Raw genomic sequence first — 18,781 nt, forward strand, 5'->3', positions numbered from 1 at the left:
GGTATCCTATTGTTCTGTTTAGGTACTAATACGCACACTTTAGGTACTAATATCTACCTTTAAGTTACCAATATGAACCTAGGTACAAAAGTAGGTAAGTTTTTGAAAAGGTCCTGCCCCAGTGACAGCTTTTTTCCTTGTTATACTGAGAATGAGAGCTGAATTAACCCTGCTGAGTTTGCTGTGTGTGTTAGAGCAGGGTTTGAACTGAGGATAGATCTCCATGTGTGGGATTCAGCATCACTGCAAAAAGTCTGCTTTCTAACAGAACTATTTTATGAGCTCTTTTTATGGTCCCCATAAACATCAGATCATTGAAAGTGTCATGATAGGTTTTAGGAGATGCATAACCGTGAGGGAAAACTATTGTGTTTGTTAAAGAACAATTAAAGTTGACTTATAGCAATAGTCAAGCAAGCTAGTCATAAACCTGACCTTTAAAACCGAGAACAATCATCTGCTTATCACACGCAAACGATTCAACACAGCGGCAGCCCCTAGTCTAACTTTTGTCCTCTCATTGCTCACATTACGTGTGAAAGAGTGTGTGTTGTTTACCTGGAGGAGATGGCAGCAGGATGAGAAGATGGCAGATTGGTGGATGCAGTGGATTGCTCTGGGCAATATTCTCCTGTGAAAGCTTTTACTTTGACATGTACCACCAACATAAAGATTATTGCAGACCACATATACCAGGTGTTTCCTAATGGCCTCTACACATGAATTCACTGCGTTTGATCCTTCCTTTCTACAGAATTTACAAAGCCATGTATTGTAACATACTTGCTTCCTTTTACTGGAAATCCATTTGAGAATATCTTAGTCTCACATCAATAAAATAAGTTAATCACTTATAGGTCTTTTTTGCAGTAAGGATAAGTGATAGTTATCTGGCTGTTAATGGCGTTAATGCTTAAAATCAATAGGCTCTGTGCTGTTTAGAGGGATTTCGCAATAATCTGGATACTTATTGTCAAATCTGGAAGTTTTAGTTATTGCCACATGAACTTCAGCCTTTGGTGTGTCATATTTTGTTAACATCTTTTTATCAGAGATCGTTTTTCATTAAACCATTAAACATTAATGAAAGATTTGCGTGTCATGTGACACATTTTATTTAAACTTGTCGAAGATATTTGATCTTTGTAGGCATTTCTGTGATATCATCATTGACTAAATCCTATTTCTTGTTAATGTTGACACTCTTAATCTGAGACATTGGCTAGGTGTGTAGCAGGAAAATAATGCAATACTTGTTAAAAAATATCGTCTGCAGTTATAGTAATCTTTTTGTAATAAATTGTGACCCTGGACCACAAAACCAGTCTTAAGTCGCTGGGGTATATTTGTAGCAATAGCCAAAAATACATTGTATGGGTCAAAATTATAGATTTTTCTTTTATGCCAAAACTCATTAGGATATTAAGTAAAGATCATGTTCCATGAAGATATTTTGTAAATTTCCTACCGTAAATGTATCAAAACTTAATTTTTGATTAGTAATATGCATTGCTAAGAACTTAATTTGGGCAACTTTAAAGGCGATTTTCTCAACATTTAGATTTTTTTGCACCCTCAGATTCCAGATTTTCAAATCTCAGCCAAATATTGTCCTATCCGAACAAACCATACATCAATGGAAAGCTTATTTATTCAGCTTTCAAAAAATTGACATAAGACTGGTTTTGTCGTCCTGGGTCACAATTGTTTTAATATAGCCTATCATGTGCATTAGGTTGAACACAATGTTTATCTTTTTTTTTCAACCAGAGCAGTGAAGGATTTGTTCACCATTTACCTTCACTTTATCTTTATTTACCTTTGTGTTAACATGCAAAATGTTTAATTATATGTGTCTGTACTGTGTTTAAGTCTCCTCACAAGCTTTTCGGTGATCAGTGAACCTTGTATAAACTATGATTTTAACAAATATAACCATAATTTAACCATAAAACATTTTGATTTGGTGACTGTGAACGTGATCATCTAGAGGCCACCTGATGAATATATGAGAATGTGTGACGTAGTAAGACAGATAATGAGACAATGGATAAAGGCAGTAAACACTGTCAACAGCTTCTTCAGTTGTTCATTTAATCACTGCACCCGGTAGTTCCCCTTTTCCCACTTCTGATAGTGTCCTCTGAAGACAATTCCAAAACATTTAGCTAAACTTCTGAGTAAAATCCACTAAAACTATCTATTAATAGGCCAGATTAACGTTTGAAAGGGTTTCAAAAATTTGGTTTAGTCACTGCTTGTTTAATCGATATGTTCCATTGTAACATGTAAAAGCATTCAGTTATATCTGGCTCTTATTTGTCCCAATACCAGATGTTTTGGTCTTTATATTCATTCATGGTTACCATTAAGAAGTGTGAGGTCAGTAAAAAAAAAAAACTAAAGAAATCTTATTTTATCTTATTTAACAATACTTTTATTCAACAAGGATGCATTAAATTGATCACAAGGAGTGTAAAGACATTTAATTTAATAAATGCTGTTTTTCTGTACTTTTCTGATGACTCAATGGTGATAATAATAAATGTTTCTTGAGCACCAAATTAGAATGATTTCTGAAGGATGGTGTAACGGCTGCTGAAAATTCAGCTTTGCCATCACAGGAATAAACTTTTTACAACCCCAAACTTTTGAAGACTAGTCTATGGATAGCCTAGTTATTTGAGATAGCCAACACAAATTTTAATTTGGAGAAAAGCTCTACTTTTTCTGTGGCACCGGATATTCTCATTTTGTTTAGGTGAAGTCAACTAATCACATTTTACAGTGTGCAATGTGAAACATAACGGATGCACTGCCAGTGAAGGTCAGGGAACGACCATTGGACTTTAGTGATAACCACCTGTTGAGTTTCGGGGTGTAAAATCCAAAAGCGAGACATGCACACGAGAGGGGAGGGCAAACAGAGCCTATAAATGACCTCCCATCGCTCCCTTTAACAACACATTTTTATATGTCACTGCTGTAATCTCGCTCTCCATGGAAAAACTGGCTCAGCTCACGAAACAGCTCGAGAAATTAATGAAAACTGGATATTTCTCATAATTTTTCAGCCAACGCTGAACACAATTTGAAAACAACTACATAAAGCAGAGAAACTCATAAGAAATTGTGGATAACTTTGGCGCCTGTGTAATCTAAAGCAGCCATGGATCCGGTTATTGAAGTCGTTGCTTTAATTCTAGGCTTTTTGAGTTGGGTAATGGTTGGCGTCGCAATCCCGAACCGTTACTGGAAGGTATCCTCGTTAGACGGGACAGTGATCACCACCGCAACCCTGTACGAGAATCTGTGGATGTCCTGCGCCACGGACTCGACGGGAGTGCACAACTGCCGCGAATTTCCCTCACTGCTGGCCCTGTCTGGTAGGACAGAAATCACCAGACTTACTAATACAACTGTAGCAATGTGATATCAGCCACCACTTTAAATAAATTTAATTTTGGCGGAAATTTGATTTCTATATATTTTTTTTTTCGCACAACTTTAGGCTGTGTGTTTTGGAATAATTCTTTTGGAAGAAATTTCTTTCTTTCAATAGTTTATTTTTGTTATTATAGTCTGATTTATTTGTCTTATAAATTTATTTAGGCTATGTCTTATTTTATTTATTTAAAATATAGCTACAATGTTGCGATGTTTATTTACTTATTATTTTCCGTCCAGTAATTATTTTAAAGCCTACTTTTAAATTCATTTGACTTTCCTTTCAATATTTTGCTCTTGTTTATTCATTTGTTTACTGCTATTTATTATTTATGTACTTTCTTTGTCATTCTTTTATTTATTTATTTAACAAATAATAATTTTTATATAAATTTGACTTTCTTCATGCTGTTTATTTCGTGTAGTAGGCTAACTGATTTATATATAATCCTATATATTAGGCTATATTTTATTTTTTTTCAATACTGTATTCAGATCTCTTACTAGGTTTATTGTAATATAATAGTAGCCTAAATGTTTTCTAAATTCTGTTCCCCCAGGTTATATCCAGGCGTCCCGCGCTCTTATGATCGCGGCAGTGGTGGCTGGCACGTTCGGCGTGGTGGCTACACTCATCGGCATGCAGTGCTCGAAGGCCGCTGGTGACAACCACATACTGAAAGGCAGAATCGCCGGAACCGGAGGCGCATTTTTCCTGCTGCAGGGTAAGGCACATTACTAATTAAACTGAACGATGGCTGAAATCTCCTATTGGTGAATGTGCTTTTCAGGCTATCTTTAAAAGAGTTCTTATCAGATTCACATTCCGAAAGCTTTATTGCTATTGTATCAGTTAATCTTTATGTTTTTTAATCCCATCCAAAGGTTTGTGCACCATGATATCAGTGTCCTGGTACGCGGCCAACATCACTCAAGAGTTCTTCAACCCGCTTTACCCTGGCCAAAAGTAAGTGCTCTTCTGGAAATTAAAAGGGAAATGCTGCCTCCTGCTGTTTATCATTTAATACTCAACTACTGCTCTCATCGAACACCTGCCGGTGGTGCTCACACACAGTTCTATGAAGTATTGAAGTAAGCCTAAATTACCTCTGCCGTGCTTTACTATAGGCCTGCACGTATTTGAACACTGAAAAAAGGTACAAAAGCTGTCACAGGGGCGGTACCTTTTCAAAAGGTACAAATATGTGCATGATTTAGGCGGAAATAAGGTACAAATGTGTACCTTCTGGAAGGGTACCATCCCAGTGACAGCTATTGTACCTTTTTTTCTGATAGTGAATGATAGAAACTCCTGTGTTTGTGTCACATGTTACACGGATAGTAGTGAAGTATTTTTACTCTGTAGTAAAAGTACTTTATCATAGTGTTTTTCTTTAGAAAACTTTACTTCATAACATTCCAAAGCATAATATTGAACTTTTTACTGCACTATGTTTCATATTAAATATAATTTAATACTTAATTACATTAGAAATCTATTACTTTCTTACTTTTACTCAAGTAAAAGTAATTCAAAGATTTACTTGAGTACAAGAAAGTACTACATTTTTAATATTAAAGTTTTAAAGGTAAAACAAACAAAAACTTTTATTTATGAAATGTAGTGCAGTAAAAAGTATGATATTATGCTTTGAAATGTAGTGAAGTAAAGGTTTTCCAAAGAAAAACTACAGATACTTTTTAAATTTACTTGAGTAAAGTAAAAATACTTCACTACTGTCCGCCTCTGGACTAAATTTAGTTTGAGTGAAACATATGCACGTTAGACTGAACATGTTATTTTTGTGGTGTGTTATAGGTATGAGATTGGAGAGGCTTTATACATTGGCTGGGCCTCTGGTGTTCTTGCCATCTGTGGTGGAGCTTGTCTCATGTTCTCCTGCAAATTAGGCACAAAGGAGAAGGCGTGAGTTTCTTTCTCACAATCTCTTAAACTCACTCACACACTTCTCTTTCACATACTTTCTCACTTCTCTTTTTTCCATATAAAGTATTTTGCCCTTTCTTGTTATTCTATGCATTTGTGCATGCGTTTAGGGGCATGTTCCTTACATTCTTCATCTTCTCTTGCAGTTACTACCAGCCCACACGTGAAACAGTTTACTCAGCATCCGCATCCAGGAGAGACGCTCAGAGCACTTATGGAAGAAATGCCTATGTCTGAATGAAGAAACTCCGGTCAATTTCATGGCCAAACAACATTATATTATACATTACATTAATAGTTAACTGTTAATATTCTGTGTAGTGATGTTTCATCAGTGCAATTATGTAAATATTTATACAGTACCAAACGCACAGGTGGTTTTGTGGCCACCTAAGGATAAGTCATTAATCAAGTAAAATGTTACCATGTCGGTTTTGCTGTGCAAAAACACCTCAGAGAGCATTATACAGAATGAAAGAGTTGAAATTACTGCAATTGTGAGTAGAATTTTGAATTTTGTTGCCGTTACATGAATCAAGATTTGAAAAAAAAAAGATTTATAATATGTTAATTATCTTGTCTCCATTTATTTGTACAAATGACCCTGTTTTATATGATGTTTTATACAAACAATAAACAAACACGACATTAAAAAGGGCGTTATGTATTGGAGACATTTTATTGTTTGATCCAACTCACACTAATTACAATAATACAACATTTCATATTTTATTGTATTCTTACAAAATTTTATCATTTACACAATTTTGCATATCAGTAATAATAGCATGGAAGCCATGGTTACCATGGTAAATATTTGAAAGGGTCTATTCTATTCTAAAGCTTCTTACACTTACACTTTAGTATAATTACACTAAAGTATTAATTATAAATTAAGTAAGAACATGACATTAAAAAATTCCATTATGTATTTGGGGATGTTTTATTGTTCAACACAGTTTATACAATAAGAACAATACAATATATCACATTTCATGTTATTCTTTATTCTTACTAAACAAATTTACACTAATAAAATCAAAAATCCTATATTAATTTATTCTGATTATACATATTAACAATAGCAATTAATTTTAGTAATAGAAACCACGGTAAATATTTGGAAAGGTCTATTCTATTAAATTCTATTTCATTCAAGCTTTTCAGTTTGAAGTAGGTCACATTATTATTATTATTTTTATTTTATTTTTTTCAGTAATAATGATAACTTAAGTGTAGTATGGCATTTTGGTTGAAACCATTGTTATCATTTCTGTTCTGTTCTTTTAAGCTGCATTCTGTTCCATAATGCTATAAATCAGATACTGCAGATAACATTCTGGTACAACCGCTACATACTTCGGACCATTTCTTCATTACATTTACATTACACTTTGCTTCTCCTGTGCCACCAACCCCCCTACCAGTTACTTTTAGACGAAACCTGCGCTCCCTTTCTCCTTCCCATCTTTCCTCTGTAGTATCCTCCTCTCTTCCTTCACCCACCCATTTCTCATCTCTGGATGTAAACGCAGCTACTGAGACTTTATGCTCTACCTTAACCTCTTGTCTAGACGACATTTGTCCTCTCTCCTCTAGGCCCGCACGGGCTGCTCCTTCCAACCCCTGGTTATCCGAGGTTCTTCGTGAACATCGGACTACACTCAGAGCGGCAGAGAGAAAATGGCGCAAATCAAACGATCTGTCGGACCTCAGTAGGTACCAGTCTATGCTCACATCCTTCTCTGCTAAAGTCCACACTGCCAAATCCTCACATTTCCGCAACAAGATCGACAGCGCTCCAGACATGCGTAATCTCTTCAGAACATTCAATTCCCTCCTCTGTCCCCCTCCACCTCCTCCCTCCACCTCTATTACAGCTGATGACTTTGCCACTTTCTTTACAGACAAAACTAGATCAATCAGTGGTCAGTTTTCACCTCCACGCACACAGGACCCTCACCCTACCACATCCACTGCTAAAACTCCCATCTTTTCTTTCTGTCCACTCACTGAAGCTGAAGTATCCAAGCTTCTCCTCTCCAACCATCCTACAACATGTCCTCTTGACCCAATCCCCTCACACCTTCTCCAAGCAATCTCACCCACACTCTTACCTGCACTCACACACATCATCAACACATCCCTACTCACAGGTAACTTCCCCATTGCGTTCAAGCAGGCTCGGGTAACCCCACTGCTCAAAAAACCTACATTAAACACTTCTCTTATAGAAAACTACAGACCTGTCTCTCTCCTTCCGTTCATAGCGAAAACACTTGAACGAGTTGTCTTCAACCAAGTCTCACTGTTTCTTTCACAGAACGACAAACTGGATGCTAAACAGTCAGGTTTCAGGAGGGCCATTCAACTGAGACTGCGCTTCTCTCGGTCACTGAAGCCCTGCAGTGCAAAAGCCCATTCCAAATCATCAGTCCTCATTCTGCTGGACCTATCTGCCGCTTTTGACACTGTCAATCATCAGATACTCCTGTCCACCCTCTCATCACTGGGCATCGCTGGAATTCCACTTCGCTGGTTTGAATCCTATCTCACTGGTAGGTCTTTCAGGGTGGCCTGGGAGGGAGGTATCCAAAGCACATACACTGGTCACTGGGGTTCCTCAGGGATCAGTTCTTGGACCCTCCTCTTCTCCACATACACTACATCACTGGGTCCCATCATACAGGCACATGGATTCTCATACCATTGCTACGCTGATGACACACAGCTCTACCTCTCTTTTCAACCAGATGATCCAACGGTAGCTGCAAGGATCTCAGGTTGCCTGGCGGACATCTCGGCATGGATGAAAGAACATCACCTGCAGCTCAACCTGGCAAAGACTGAGCTTCTTGTCCTCCCTGCCACTCCGACTCTACAGCATGACTTCACGATCCAGTTAGGTTCATCAACAATAACCCCATCAACTTCGGTCAGAAATCTTGGTGTAATCTTTGATGATCAGCTGACCTTCAAAGACCACATTACAAAACTGCTCGATCTTGCAGGTTTGCACTATATAACATCAGAAAGATCAGGCCCTTTCTGACAGAGCATGCTGCACAACTTCTTGTCCAGGCCCTTGTCATTTCTAGGCTGGACTATTGCAATGCTCTTCTGGCTGGACTTCCGTCTAATACAGTCAAACCTCTACAAATGATTCAGAATGCAGCGGCACGACTGGTCTTCAACGAGCCCAAAAGAGCCCATGTTACACCTCTCTTTATCTCCCTGCACTGGCTACCAATCACGGCTCGCATCAAGTTCAAGACACTGATGCTTGCATATAGAACAACCACTGGCTCAGCACCCGTTTACTTGCACTCTCTATTAACAAACTACATCCCTCCAGAAATCTGAGATCTGCTAGTGAGCGCCTCGTGATACCATCACAGAGAGGCGCAAAATCACTCTCTAGATCATTCTCATTCACCATTCCTGGCTGGTGGAACGATCTTCCCACCTCTATCCAGAATGCTGGATCCCTGTCAATCTTCAAGCAACAACTGAAAACTCATCTCTTTCGACAGCACTTGACTTCATCCTAAACTTAAAAAAAAAAAAAAAAAAAATTATCTTTACTTATTCCTTCCTTTGGTAGTTTGTATTTATTTGAACAATGCCTGAGACTTGGTGTTGCAAGCACTTCGTATGTCTGATTGCCTCTTCAAGATTAATCGCTCTATGTATTCCCCAATTGTAAGTCGCTTTGGATAAAAGCGTCTGCTAAATGACTAAATGTAAATGTAAATGTAAATCAGCATATATTCATAACAGAACAGAGTATAATATAAACCAAATGCATTAAACAAACCATGAAAAGCCACAACTCAAATAATAACCAATGTTTAACATGTGAAAATCTCTTACACTGTTCCAACACTGATTTAATTTATTTGTATTTTATAAAATATAATATCAGAACTTAAGTGCAGTGTGTTATTTTGGTGGAAGGTTAACATGGGACATTTTATAAAGTCCTTTTCTGTTGTGTTTTATAATGCTGTAAGAATAGAATAGAATAGAATAGAATAGAATAGAATATTTACCATGGTAACGACGGTTTCCTTTACTAAAGGCCAGGCGAGAATAGACTTTTCCTCCCAAGTAATGATGGGCATATATCAGATATCAGTCCATTGCAGGACGTGGGCGTGTCCGTCCAGTGCGCTAAAATAATGCGGCCAATGGGACGGGACCACGTTTGTCGGCGAACACGGATGTGAGCAGCCAGTCACCGCGCTGAAATGTAGGGCGATTTGAATTGTACACCCAGGTGGTTCACCAAGAGGAGACTTCCAAAAGTACGTGGCCGACAGCTGTTGAGCATGGTCACTGTCACACTGGGCTAAGAAACACCTCCCTATAAATGACAAAACACGTTTTTCCTCAGCAGTCGGCAGAGTGTTGATTATTGAGAGACACACGGAACTAGAGTTTCGCATTCCTTTATTCCACTCGGACATATTTATAATCCGCACAACAGAAACATCGCATTTTTGGCAAGTATGCCGGATATGTCGCTGTTAGGATGATCGGAGTGTAAATACTCTTTCTGCCCTGTTGCGCGTTGTGAATCCCAGTGGAAAGACACACGGTTGTATATCGTGGCTGTGATAAATGTCATCATGGAGTCGGGACGGCGGAGAGGTTTGAGTGTCCTGTCCTCCCTGTCTCTGCTCTGTGTGGTCTTGGACCTACAGCTGGACGGTGAGACTTCACTTTTCATTCACACCTGACATCTTACTTATTTTTTAAAGGAAATCATTTTTTTCCGGGTTTTTTTTTTCAGTTGTCTGGGGAGTACCATAGTATTACCATGTTTTTGGACAAGGACCATGGTAATAATATGGTATTCTTTAAAGTATCACTTAAAATCATGGTACAGGAATATGGTAATAATGAAATATATATCAGAATACCATGATTCCATAATCTGGCACTGTAATTCTACCATGGTACCTCCTCCACAGGTGCTCAACAGGAAATGTCAAGGAAGTAGTCTTTCAAATAGCAGTGTAAAATCATATTGACTTTTAAAACTTAGTAAAATGCCTATCTAGAGAGCTTTTTGATGCTTGCTGATACCCAAGTATACTGTCTAAGTTGACAGCTCAGTAGAATTTAGAGAACAGATGTTTTGGGTTTTTTTCTCTCGCTTTAGAATCTGATTTTGGTCAAACAGAAAAGCACCATAGCACTACCATGTTATTATTTGGACATTTAATATGGTAACACCATGTTTTGAACATAAATCCGATGTACTTAATGAGATCTAGAGGTGATAGTTATTTTAATAATATTTAATTTAATATTTAAAATTGAATGAATATATGCATTATTGTGACAACTAAACATATAATGGCCATCTACTTTGACTTTGGAGTTGTTAATATCATACATTTTAAAGCTTTATTGGTTAATATTGAAACAGAATCCGTACTAGGGTAAGTAGAGGTGGTAGTCATTTTAGTTTTACTTTGTTTTGTTTTCCATAACTGCTACAGGGCAGGGTGCTGTTTGCATGGTTTCACTTTTTGTGCTGTCATTGTTAATCGAAACACAAATGCAGTGGAATGCTATGTTAAACGAGTTTAGATTTTGTGACGTTATTGAAACGCTTGTTGTTTTGTGTATGTAAATTTAGGGTATGTAAACTCAACCCCATCAGGCTGCCTCATTATAAAATTCAGCAGTTGTCACATGTAAGTCACCTGTCTCTTTATTTCAGGTGTGTTAGGAGCAACACCTGTTGAGATTGAGCATCATCTGGAAATGGGCCGTAAGCTGCTGGCAGCCGGACAGCTGGCTGAGGCCCTGTCTCACTATCATTCAGCTGTGGGTAAGACACATATACACAAACAGAGTGACATATGGAGGCTACAGTACCATTCAAAACATTGCTGTCAGTAAGAGTTTTTAAACATATGAATACTTTTACCTAAGAATGATGCATAACATTGATGTTTAGAGACATTTATACTGTTACACAAGATCTCTTTTGCAAGCAAATGCTGTTCTTTTCAACATTTTATTAATCAAAGATGAATCTTTCAAACATCTCAAAGAATTCTCAAAAATATTTAGCAGCACAACTGTTTGCAACATTATTGATGATAAGAATAGTTTCTTAAGCACCAAATCAGCATATTAGAATGGTTTCTGAAGGATCATGTGACACTGGAGAAATGATACTGAAAAGTCAGCTTTGCCATCTCAGGAAAAAATTAAATGTTTAAATATATTACAATAAAACTTTAAGTAGTAATAATATTTCACAATATTACAGTTTTTACTGTATTTTTGTTCAAAGCTTTACATAAGAGACTTTAAAAAAAGCATTAAAACATTTACAGACCAGGCAGATAAACAACAGTTTCATTTTGTTTTTATTTGATGCTAATTAATATTAAAATGCAATTATGTTCAGTGTATGTAGGTAATTTAAAATAAAGAAAAGATGCAGTTCATTAACCAATGCAAATGTCTTAAACAGAGGGTGACTCTAAGAACTATCTGACATACTACAAACGGGCCGCCGTTTTTCTGGCTATGGGAAAGTCCAAGTCAGCTCTTCCTGACCTGACCCAGGCCATACAGCTCAAGCCAGACTTCCTTGCTGTGAGTTTATTTTTGTGGTTGTGATATCAAACTAAGTTATAGGTGACACTACCTGTACATGTTTATGGTGTGTATGTGTTTTCAGGCCAGACTGCAGAGGGGTAATATTCTACTGAAACAGGGAAGTACTCAAGAGGCTAGAGAAGACTTCCAAGCAGTAGTGAGTGAAACGATTCCCTTATTCCTTTAAAACCTGCCAACTTCATTCTCAGACCAGATCACATATTGCTCCATTTTGTTCTATTTTCTGCCTCCTGCTCTGTTAACGTTTCTCCTTTGCAGCTGAAGCGTTCCCCGAATCATGAGGAAGCACATGATCAGCTCCGCAAGGCCGAGGAGCTGGAGTTACTCCAGGAAGAGGCACATGAGGCCCATCACCGTGGAGACTACATCACTACTGTCCAGGTGCTGGAGAAGGTCGTAGAGGTGAGTTAGTCTGGAGATCAAATGCACATGCAGCAACAGGTGTTGTTTATATATTGCTACATGTGTTAATAGTAATATTAAAGGGATTGTTCACCCCCCAAAAATGAAAAATGAATACTGTGTCAAGCTTAAAAAAAGCCCCAAAAATTAGCATAAACGTCATCTATAGAACTTGTGTGCTATCCACACAGTAGCTTTGTTTGAGTTAGAAACTGAAATTTACACTATTGTTCAAATGTTTGGGGTTGGTGAAATTTTGTAATGTTTTTGAAAGAAGTCTCTTCACCAGGTTCACCAAGGCTGCATTAATTTGGCCCAAATAAATACACTAATATGTGACCCTGGACCACAAAACCAGTCTTAAGTCGCTGGGGTATATTTGTAGCAATAGCCAAAAATACATTGTATGGGTCAAAATGACAAAAACATTTTTTTAAGTAATATTATTAAGTAAAAGAATATTATTAAGATATTAAGTAAAGATCATGTTCCATGAAGATATTTTGTAAATTTCTTACCATAAATGTATAAAAACTTCATTTTTGATTAGTAATATGCATTGCTAAGAACTTCATTTGGACAACTTTAAAGGCGATTTTTTTTCAATATTTAGATTTTTTTGCACCCTCAGATTCCAAATTTTCAAATAGTTGTATCTCGGCCAAATATTGTTCGATCCTAACAAACCATACATCAATGGAAAGCTTATTTATTATGAAAAATTGACACTTAAGACTGGTTTTGTGGTCCAGGGTCACATATGTGAAATAGTATTAGAATTTAAAACTGTTTTCTAATTTAATATATATTTTATAATGTAATTTATTTCTGTTGTGGTAAATCAGAATTTTCAGCAGCCATTACTCCAAATACATAAAAGCATTTTAAGTTTGGTTGAGGCGCATAAAAGAATGCAGTGCTGCGCATCACTAAAACACGCAGTGCATATATTTATTTAAATTGTATACATTGCATAATTGGTATCTTTTTTTCTCCAATCTATTGCATAGCATAGGCTTTCATTGTATAGACAAAAACAGAAGAGTAAAAAAACAATGACAGAATTTTCTTTTTTGAGATTATAAAGTTTTTACATGTATTTATGTATTATAAAGTGATTATTCACTGACAATACGAAAGTTTTGGATTATGTTTAGGTGAAGTAACCTTTTATGACTTTCTTTATTGCACTCTCTCTAATTTGAGCTGTTGAAATGAGTGGCCCTACAAATAAAATACAAAAAGAAATGGACAATCAAATGTTGCAGTTTAAGCTTAGCATGTCTCTGGGGATTCAAAAACTCAGTGTCTATGCTTTGTCATCTAAATTCTCTTTGTTTTCCAGCTCTCTCCTTGGGACCCAGAGTCTCGAGAACTAAGAGCCGAGTGTTACATCCGACTCGGGGATCCACGGAAGGCCATTATGGACCTGACACCAGCAACACGTCTCCGTGCGGACAACCGAGCAGCCTTCCTCAAACTCAGCCAACTCCATTACAGTTTAGGCGATCATCACGACTCGCTCAAGTATGTCATTCAGTATGAATGACAGCCACATTTTGGTTATGAAGTCATACAGACAATATTCATGCATCTCCTGTAAGCTGCTTCAAGGACAGTTCTAGAGTCATACCTTACAGCTGTCAATCCCACACACTGACTGTGTGCATGTAGAGTAGTTATAGAGTAGTAATAATAATACACAATCTTGTGTGATGTTAAAAAGGAAAGTTGTCTCTCTTTTTTGCTGCTGTTCACTGTGTATTTCCCTCTTTGTTTCTGTTTTCAGTCATGTCCGTGAGTGTCTAAAGCTGGATCAGGATGATAAGGAGTGTTTCGCTCACTACAAACAGGTCAAGAAGCTCAGCAAGCAGCTGGACTCTGCAGAAGAGCTGATCTCAGAACAGAGGTGCTGAAAACATCCCTTCCCTGTCACTTCTAGAAAAATTGCTTTTTAATTCAGGTCTTTTTAATTCTAGGCTTAGCTTACCTCATTCAAATTCATTTTTGACCTTTGATATTTGTTATATTATAATTTATTTTATAAATGTATAATATTTTATTTTTAGCTATATCTTATGTTATTGTATTGTCTATTTTATCACATATTCCATACACTACCCTTGAAAGGTTTGGGATTCTCTTGAAAGCCTTTATCAAAATATCAGTCAAAACAGTAATGTTGTAAAGTATTATTACTTTTTTTTTTTTCTTAACATTTATGAAAATGTAATTAATATCTGTGATGGTAAAGCTGAATTTTCAGCATCATTGCTTCAGTCTTCAGTGTCACATGATCCTTCAGAAATCATTCTAATATGCTGATTTGCTGCTTTAGAAACAATGTTTATAACCAGTTGTCCTGCTTAATATTTTTGTGGAAACTGCCATACATTTTTTTTAGGATCATTTGATGAATATAAAGTTAAAAAAGAACAGCATTTATTTGAAATAGAAATGTCTTTACTGTCACATTTGATCAATTTAATGCGTACTTGCTGAATAAAAGTATTTATTAAAAAAAAATATATATACATATATATTTTGTGCGCTAGTGTATGAGTATAATGTATATTTGGTTTTGAATGGTTATATTTCTCCATCAATGTCAATTTTTTCATCATTTTTATTATTTCAGGTTTTTCGGTTCTAATGATTTATTAATTCTTTTGTTTTATTTTTACTTCCGCTCTTGAATGACAGGTATCAGGAGGCCATTGAGAAGTATGAATCTGTGACGCGAACAGAGCCGAACGTGGCATTCTACACTAATAAAGCAAAGGAGAGGATCTGCTTCTGCTTAGTCAAAGTATGTTCCTTTACAAAATGTAATTGAGTTATTTTACAGCTTTTTAAGGGGATGAAAACCCTTCTAGTCTACCTGTCCTAGTAAGAGTCAAGAGTCTGGTTCTGGTGTCTAGCCTCACTGGTTATGTTTTTCTCTCGCTCCCTCTTTTGGCTCCTCCAGATGAAGAGTGCTGAGGAGGCCGTAGACATTTGTTCAGAAGCCCACCAGAGAGAACCTCAGAATATCCACATCCTCCGGGACCGAGCAGAGGCCTATATCTTACTGCAGGAATATGAGAAAGGTAGTTCAACACTCACTGGCTACTATAAAACCTTTTCATTTGGTTTGCATAAACTCACATTTCTTCCTCTGTTCCTCTTTTCAGCTGTGGAAGACTATCAGGAGGCACGGGAGTTTGATCAGGACAAACAGGAGATTCGTGAAGGTCTCGACCGAGCACAGAAGCTCCTCAAGCAGTCTCGCAAGAGAGACTATTACAAGATCCTGGGGGTCAGCAGGTAAGGCAATGACTGATGATCAAAATCCTGCCTTAAAATGTTGCACACAGTGTTACTTCCTTATGTCCTGTTTTGTGATAATAATGCAGAAAATATGGTCAAAGGTTGTTTCCAGGGCACCTGCAGTAGTAACAATGAAAGGAGTTTGTTTTACTAAAATGATTGTTTCTTTTCACTTGTTTTTAGGAGTGCCAACAAACAGGAAGTCATAAAAGCGTATAGAAAGCTGGCTCAGCAGTGGCATCCTGATAATTTCCAGTCTGAAGCAGACAAGAAAGAGGCAGAGAAAAAGTTTATTGATATCGCATCAGCAAAGGAAGTGCTCACAGATCCAGGTAGGAAAATGTCAGATGACAGCAAAAACTAAATTTAACATGAATACAAATGATTTTCAGTCCTTATTAGTCTGTTATTAAAAATTTCTAATGTCAGTCAGATTTTTTTTGTTTCAGCGTGTTTTATCGCTGGATGTACACTACTGGTCAAAAGTTTGGATTTTTTTAATGTTTTTAATGTCTGAAGTGTCTTATGCTTACCAAGGCTGGATTTATTTAATCAAAAAATACAGTAATGTTGTGAAATATTAAAAGAACATTTTTGTATTATATTTTTCTAGTATAAAAAATCTTATCAATACTGAAACCAGTTGGGCTGCTTAACATGTTTGTGCAAACTGTGATGAAGTACCGTTCAAAAGTTTGGAGTAATTATGATTAGAAAAAAAAGAGAAATTAATTAATACTTCTATTCATTAAAGATGCCGAATGGAAAGACATTTATAATATTACAAAGGATTTCTATTATAAATAAATGGTGGTGTTTTGATTTTTAAATTCTTCATAGAATCCTGATTTCCACAAAAATATTAAGCAACAAGAACTGTCTTCAAAATTGATAACAATAAGAATCATTACTATTAAAATGAGCAACAAATCAGCATATTAGATTGACTTCTGAAGGATCATGTGACACTGAAGACTGGAGTAACCATACTGAAAATTCAGCTTTGCTTTCACATGCATAAATTACATTCTAAAATTTATTCCAAAAAACAGTCATTTTAAATTGTAATATTTCACAATGTTTATATTTTTTGTGTATTTTGATCAAATACATTCAGCTTTTTATAAGAATAAGAGGCTTCTCTCAAAAACATTAAAAATCCTAATTATTAAGTGTCTTCAATTTGATGCATTAACTTCAGATTGATGCATTCTTTGTCTTTTTCTGTACAGAAATGCGTCAGAAATTTGATTCCGGCGAGGACCCTCTGGACCCTGAGAATCAGCAGGGTGGAGGAGGTGGAGGAGGCAGAGAATGGCCCTTTGGCTTCAACCCCTTTGAGGGTGGAAACTTTCACTTCAAGTTCCACTACAACTGATAACAGAGAGGCTGATGCAGTGTAAACGGACAATGATTTGGACTAAGAAACCTGGCTAGAGAACCTGCTTTATCCAAACTGAACTTTGGAGGGAGACAAAAAACAGGGAGATTTTTGTTGCTGAGACTTGAATCCACGGGCTGTTTTGGACTTACTTGATCGGGCAAACGCTACTAGTTTGGTGTTTGATTTCCTGTCCTTCAATACATAAAAATGGGGTCTAGTTGAACTTGGAGTCTTAACCCCAGCTGAGTCATTTTGGCTCAAAATTTTTGATCTTTCTTTGACACATGTGCCATCTCTAACATTACTTTGTCTTTCTCATACTGTCTTTTTTTTTCTTTTTTCTTTTTCTGCTGCTTATGTTTGTTTTCTTTGAATAACACTCCAGAATTTAGGGTTGTGGTTTCTTTTAGACTGTGCCATGTACTTTCTGACACCAGTATGTCATATTTGCATTCTTAAAGCTTCAACTCTGTGAAACAGTATTGCATGTTTTTTGGCAAAGGAGGTACCTTTTCTCATATCTTTGTCTCATTTACATTTTTTTTTTAACCCAACTGCATAAAACCACCAGAAATTGCTTCATAGCCTGACACCATTGATTTGATACCAGTTTGCACAATAGTTTTTTTTTTTTTTTACTGAAATATTTGCTAAAAGTTTACATGACAGAATGTTTATGATCATTTCGACACCTGTTGCAGATGATAAATCAGATGACGGGCTATGAAGCAGTCTTTATTTGGTTGAAGTTTTTTTTTGTCTAATATATAAACAGGTCAATGTCCCACAACAAAGCTTTGAGACTATGTGAGTTACCCCTGCACTTTCGAGTTTTAATTTCGAGTTGAAGGTCAACCAATTTAAGAGATCACTAGCTGTTGGAAAATAAATGAAAAAACAAAAGTAATATTTGAAGATTTATGAAATGTGGCAAAAGTAATTTAAAAGGTTTACAGGTTTTTTTGGGGGTATATGCTTGTTAGTTTGTGCCGACATGCCAATGCAATGTCTCCTTTGACCTTACTGGTGTTAAGGACATGGGTCTTCCTAATGTTTTATGCTTGTTTTTCATTTGTTTTAAGCTTAACAAATTCATGAAAATCTCCAAGATATACTGTATTTAAGAAAGAGTATTGAAGACTCATTTGTCAAGTGTCTTTTTTTCTAGGATTAATGTGTGGACTTAAAGGTAAAGGCAAGCATCACAATTACTTTTATTTAAGGGTTAGAGGTTCTCTTTTTTTTTATTTTGTATTTTTACCCAAAGGGTAAAAAAATATGATGTAAAAAATGCCCAAAACTTCACAATTACACAATAGTATACTTGGGAAATCTTTTAAGCAAAGCATAAAAAATAATGGTAGCACTTTATGATAAGGATCTATTAGTTATCATGAAAATGAAATTACTTTAAAGTGTTTAATTAATTTCATTAAATATTAATATGTTAATTTCAACATTCACTAAAAGCTTATTAAAATAAAAAAAATTGTATCTCTTAATATAATTTAATGGACCTGGGCTAACTAATACATTAACAAACGTGGCCTCATTATGAAGTTTTACCAAAACTAATTATGAAAAAACACTAGCGTTACTTTTTTCATGGCCTCCGTAGGTTGCGCGCTCCCCTCCGCTTCGGT

At 36.3% G+C, this 18,781-nt stretch overlaps 2 protein-coding genes across 2 annotated transcripts; both read left to right on the forward strand.

Annotated features, from left to right (window-relative positions):
* The first annotated feature begins 2,745 nt into the window (after positions 1 to 2,745).
* cldn15a (claudin 15a) lies at positions 2,746 to 6,047 on the forward strand. Its single transcript, XM_058782572.1, has 5 exons — positions 2,746 to 3,386; positions 4,008 to 4,172; positions 4,333 to 4,414; positions 5,267 to 5,374; positions 5,542 to 6,047. Exons 1-5 carry the CDS (start codon positions 3,170 to 3,172, stop codon positions 5,630 to 5,632), a joined length of 663 nt encoding a protein of 220 aa, XP_058638555.1. The 5' UTR covers positions 2,746 to 3,169; the 3' UTR covers positions 5,633 to 6,047.
* A 3,565-nt stretch (positions 6,048 to 9,612) lies between these two features.
* Positions 9,613 to 18,282, forward strand: dnajc3b (DnaJ (Hsp40) homolog, subfamily C, member 3b). Its single transcript, XM_058783610.1, has 12 exons — positions 9,613 to 10,108; positions 11,130 to 11,240; positions 11,895 to 12,019; positions 12,105 to 12,179; positions 12,302 to 12,445; positions 13,791 to 13,972; positions 14,235 to 14,354; positions 15,149 to 15,254; positions 15,414 to 15,534; positions 15,619 to 15,751; positions 15,938 to 16,086; positions 16,987 to 18,282. The coding sequence occupies exons 1-12, from the start codon at positions 10,027 to 10,029 to the stop codon at positions 17,130 to 17,132; spliced, it is 1,494 nt and encodes a 497-aa protein (XP_058639593.1). The 5' UTR covers positions 9,613 to 10,026; the 3' UTR covers positions 17,133 to 18,282.
* The last annotated feature ends 499 nt before the right edge of the window (positions 18,283 to 18,781 follow it).

The sequence above is a fragment of the Onychostoma macrolepis genome, chromosome 07, assembly GCF_012432095.1.
Source record: "Onychostoma macrolepis isolate SWU-2019 chromosome 07, ASM1243209v1, whole genome shotgun sequence".
NCBI classification, from domain to species: domain Eukaryota; kingdom Metazoa; phylum Chordata; class Actinopteri; order Cypriniformes; family Cyprinidae; genus Onychostoma; species Onychostoma macrolepis.

Bases quoted from the DNA above. Each gene is read 5' to 3' on its own strand.
- cldn15a (XM_058782572.1), top strand. From the start codon at position 3,170: ATGGATCCGGTTATTGAAGTCGTTGCTTTAATTCTAGGCTTTTTGAGT. The intron at 3,387-4,007 runs GTAGGACAGAAA...CTGTTCCCCCAG, and splicing joins CTCACTGCTGGCCCTGTCTG to GTTATATCCAGGCGTCCCGC. The intron at 4,173-4,332 runs GTAAGGCACATT...TCCCATCCAAAG, and splicing joins CGCATTTTTCCTGCTGCAGG to GTTTGTGCACCATGATATCA.
- dnajc3b (XM_058783610.1), top strand. From the start codon at position 10,027: ATGGAGTCGGGACGGCGGAGAGGTTTGAGTGTCCTGTCCTCCCTGTCT. The intron at 12,180-12,301 runs GTGAGTGAAACG...TCTCCTTTGCAG, and splicing joins GAGAAGACTTCCAAGCAGTA to CTGAAGCGTTCCCCGAATCA. The intron at 16,087-16,986 runs GTAGGAAAATGT...TTTTCTGTACAG, and splicing joins GGAAGTGCTCACAGATCCAG to AAATGCGTCAGAAATTTGAT.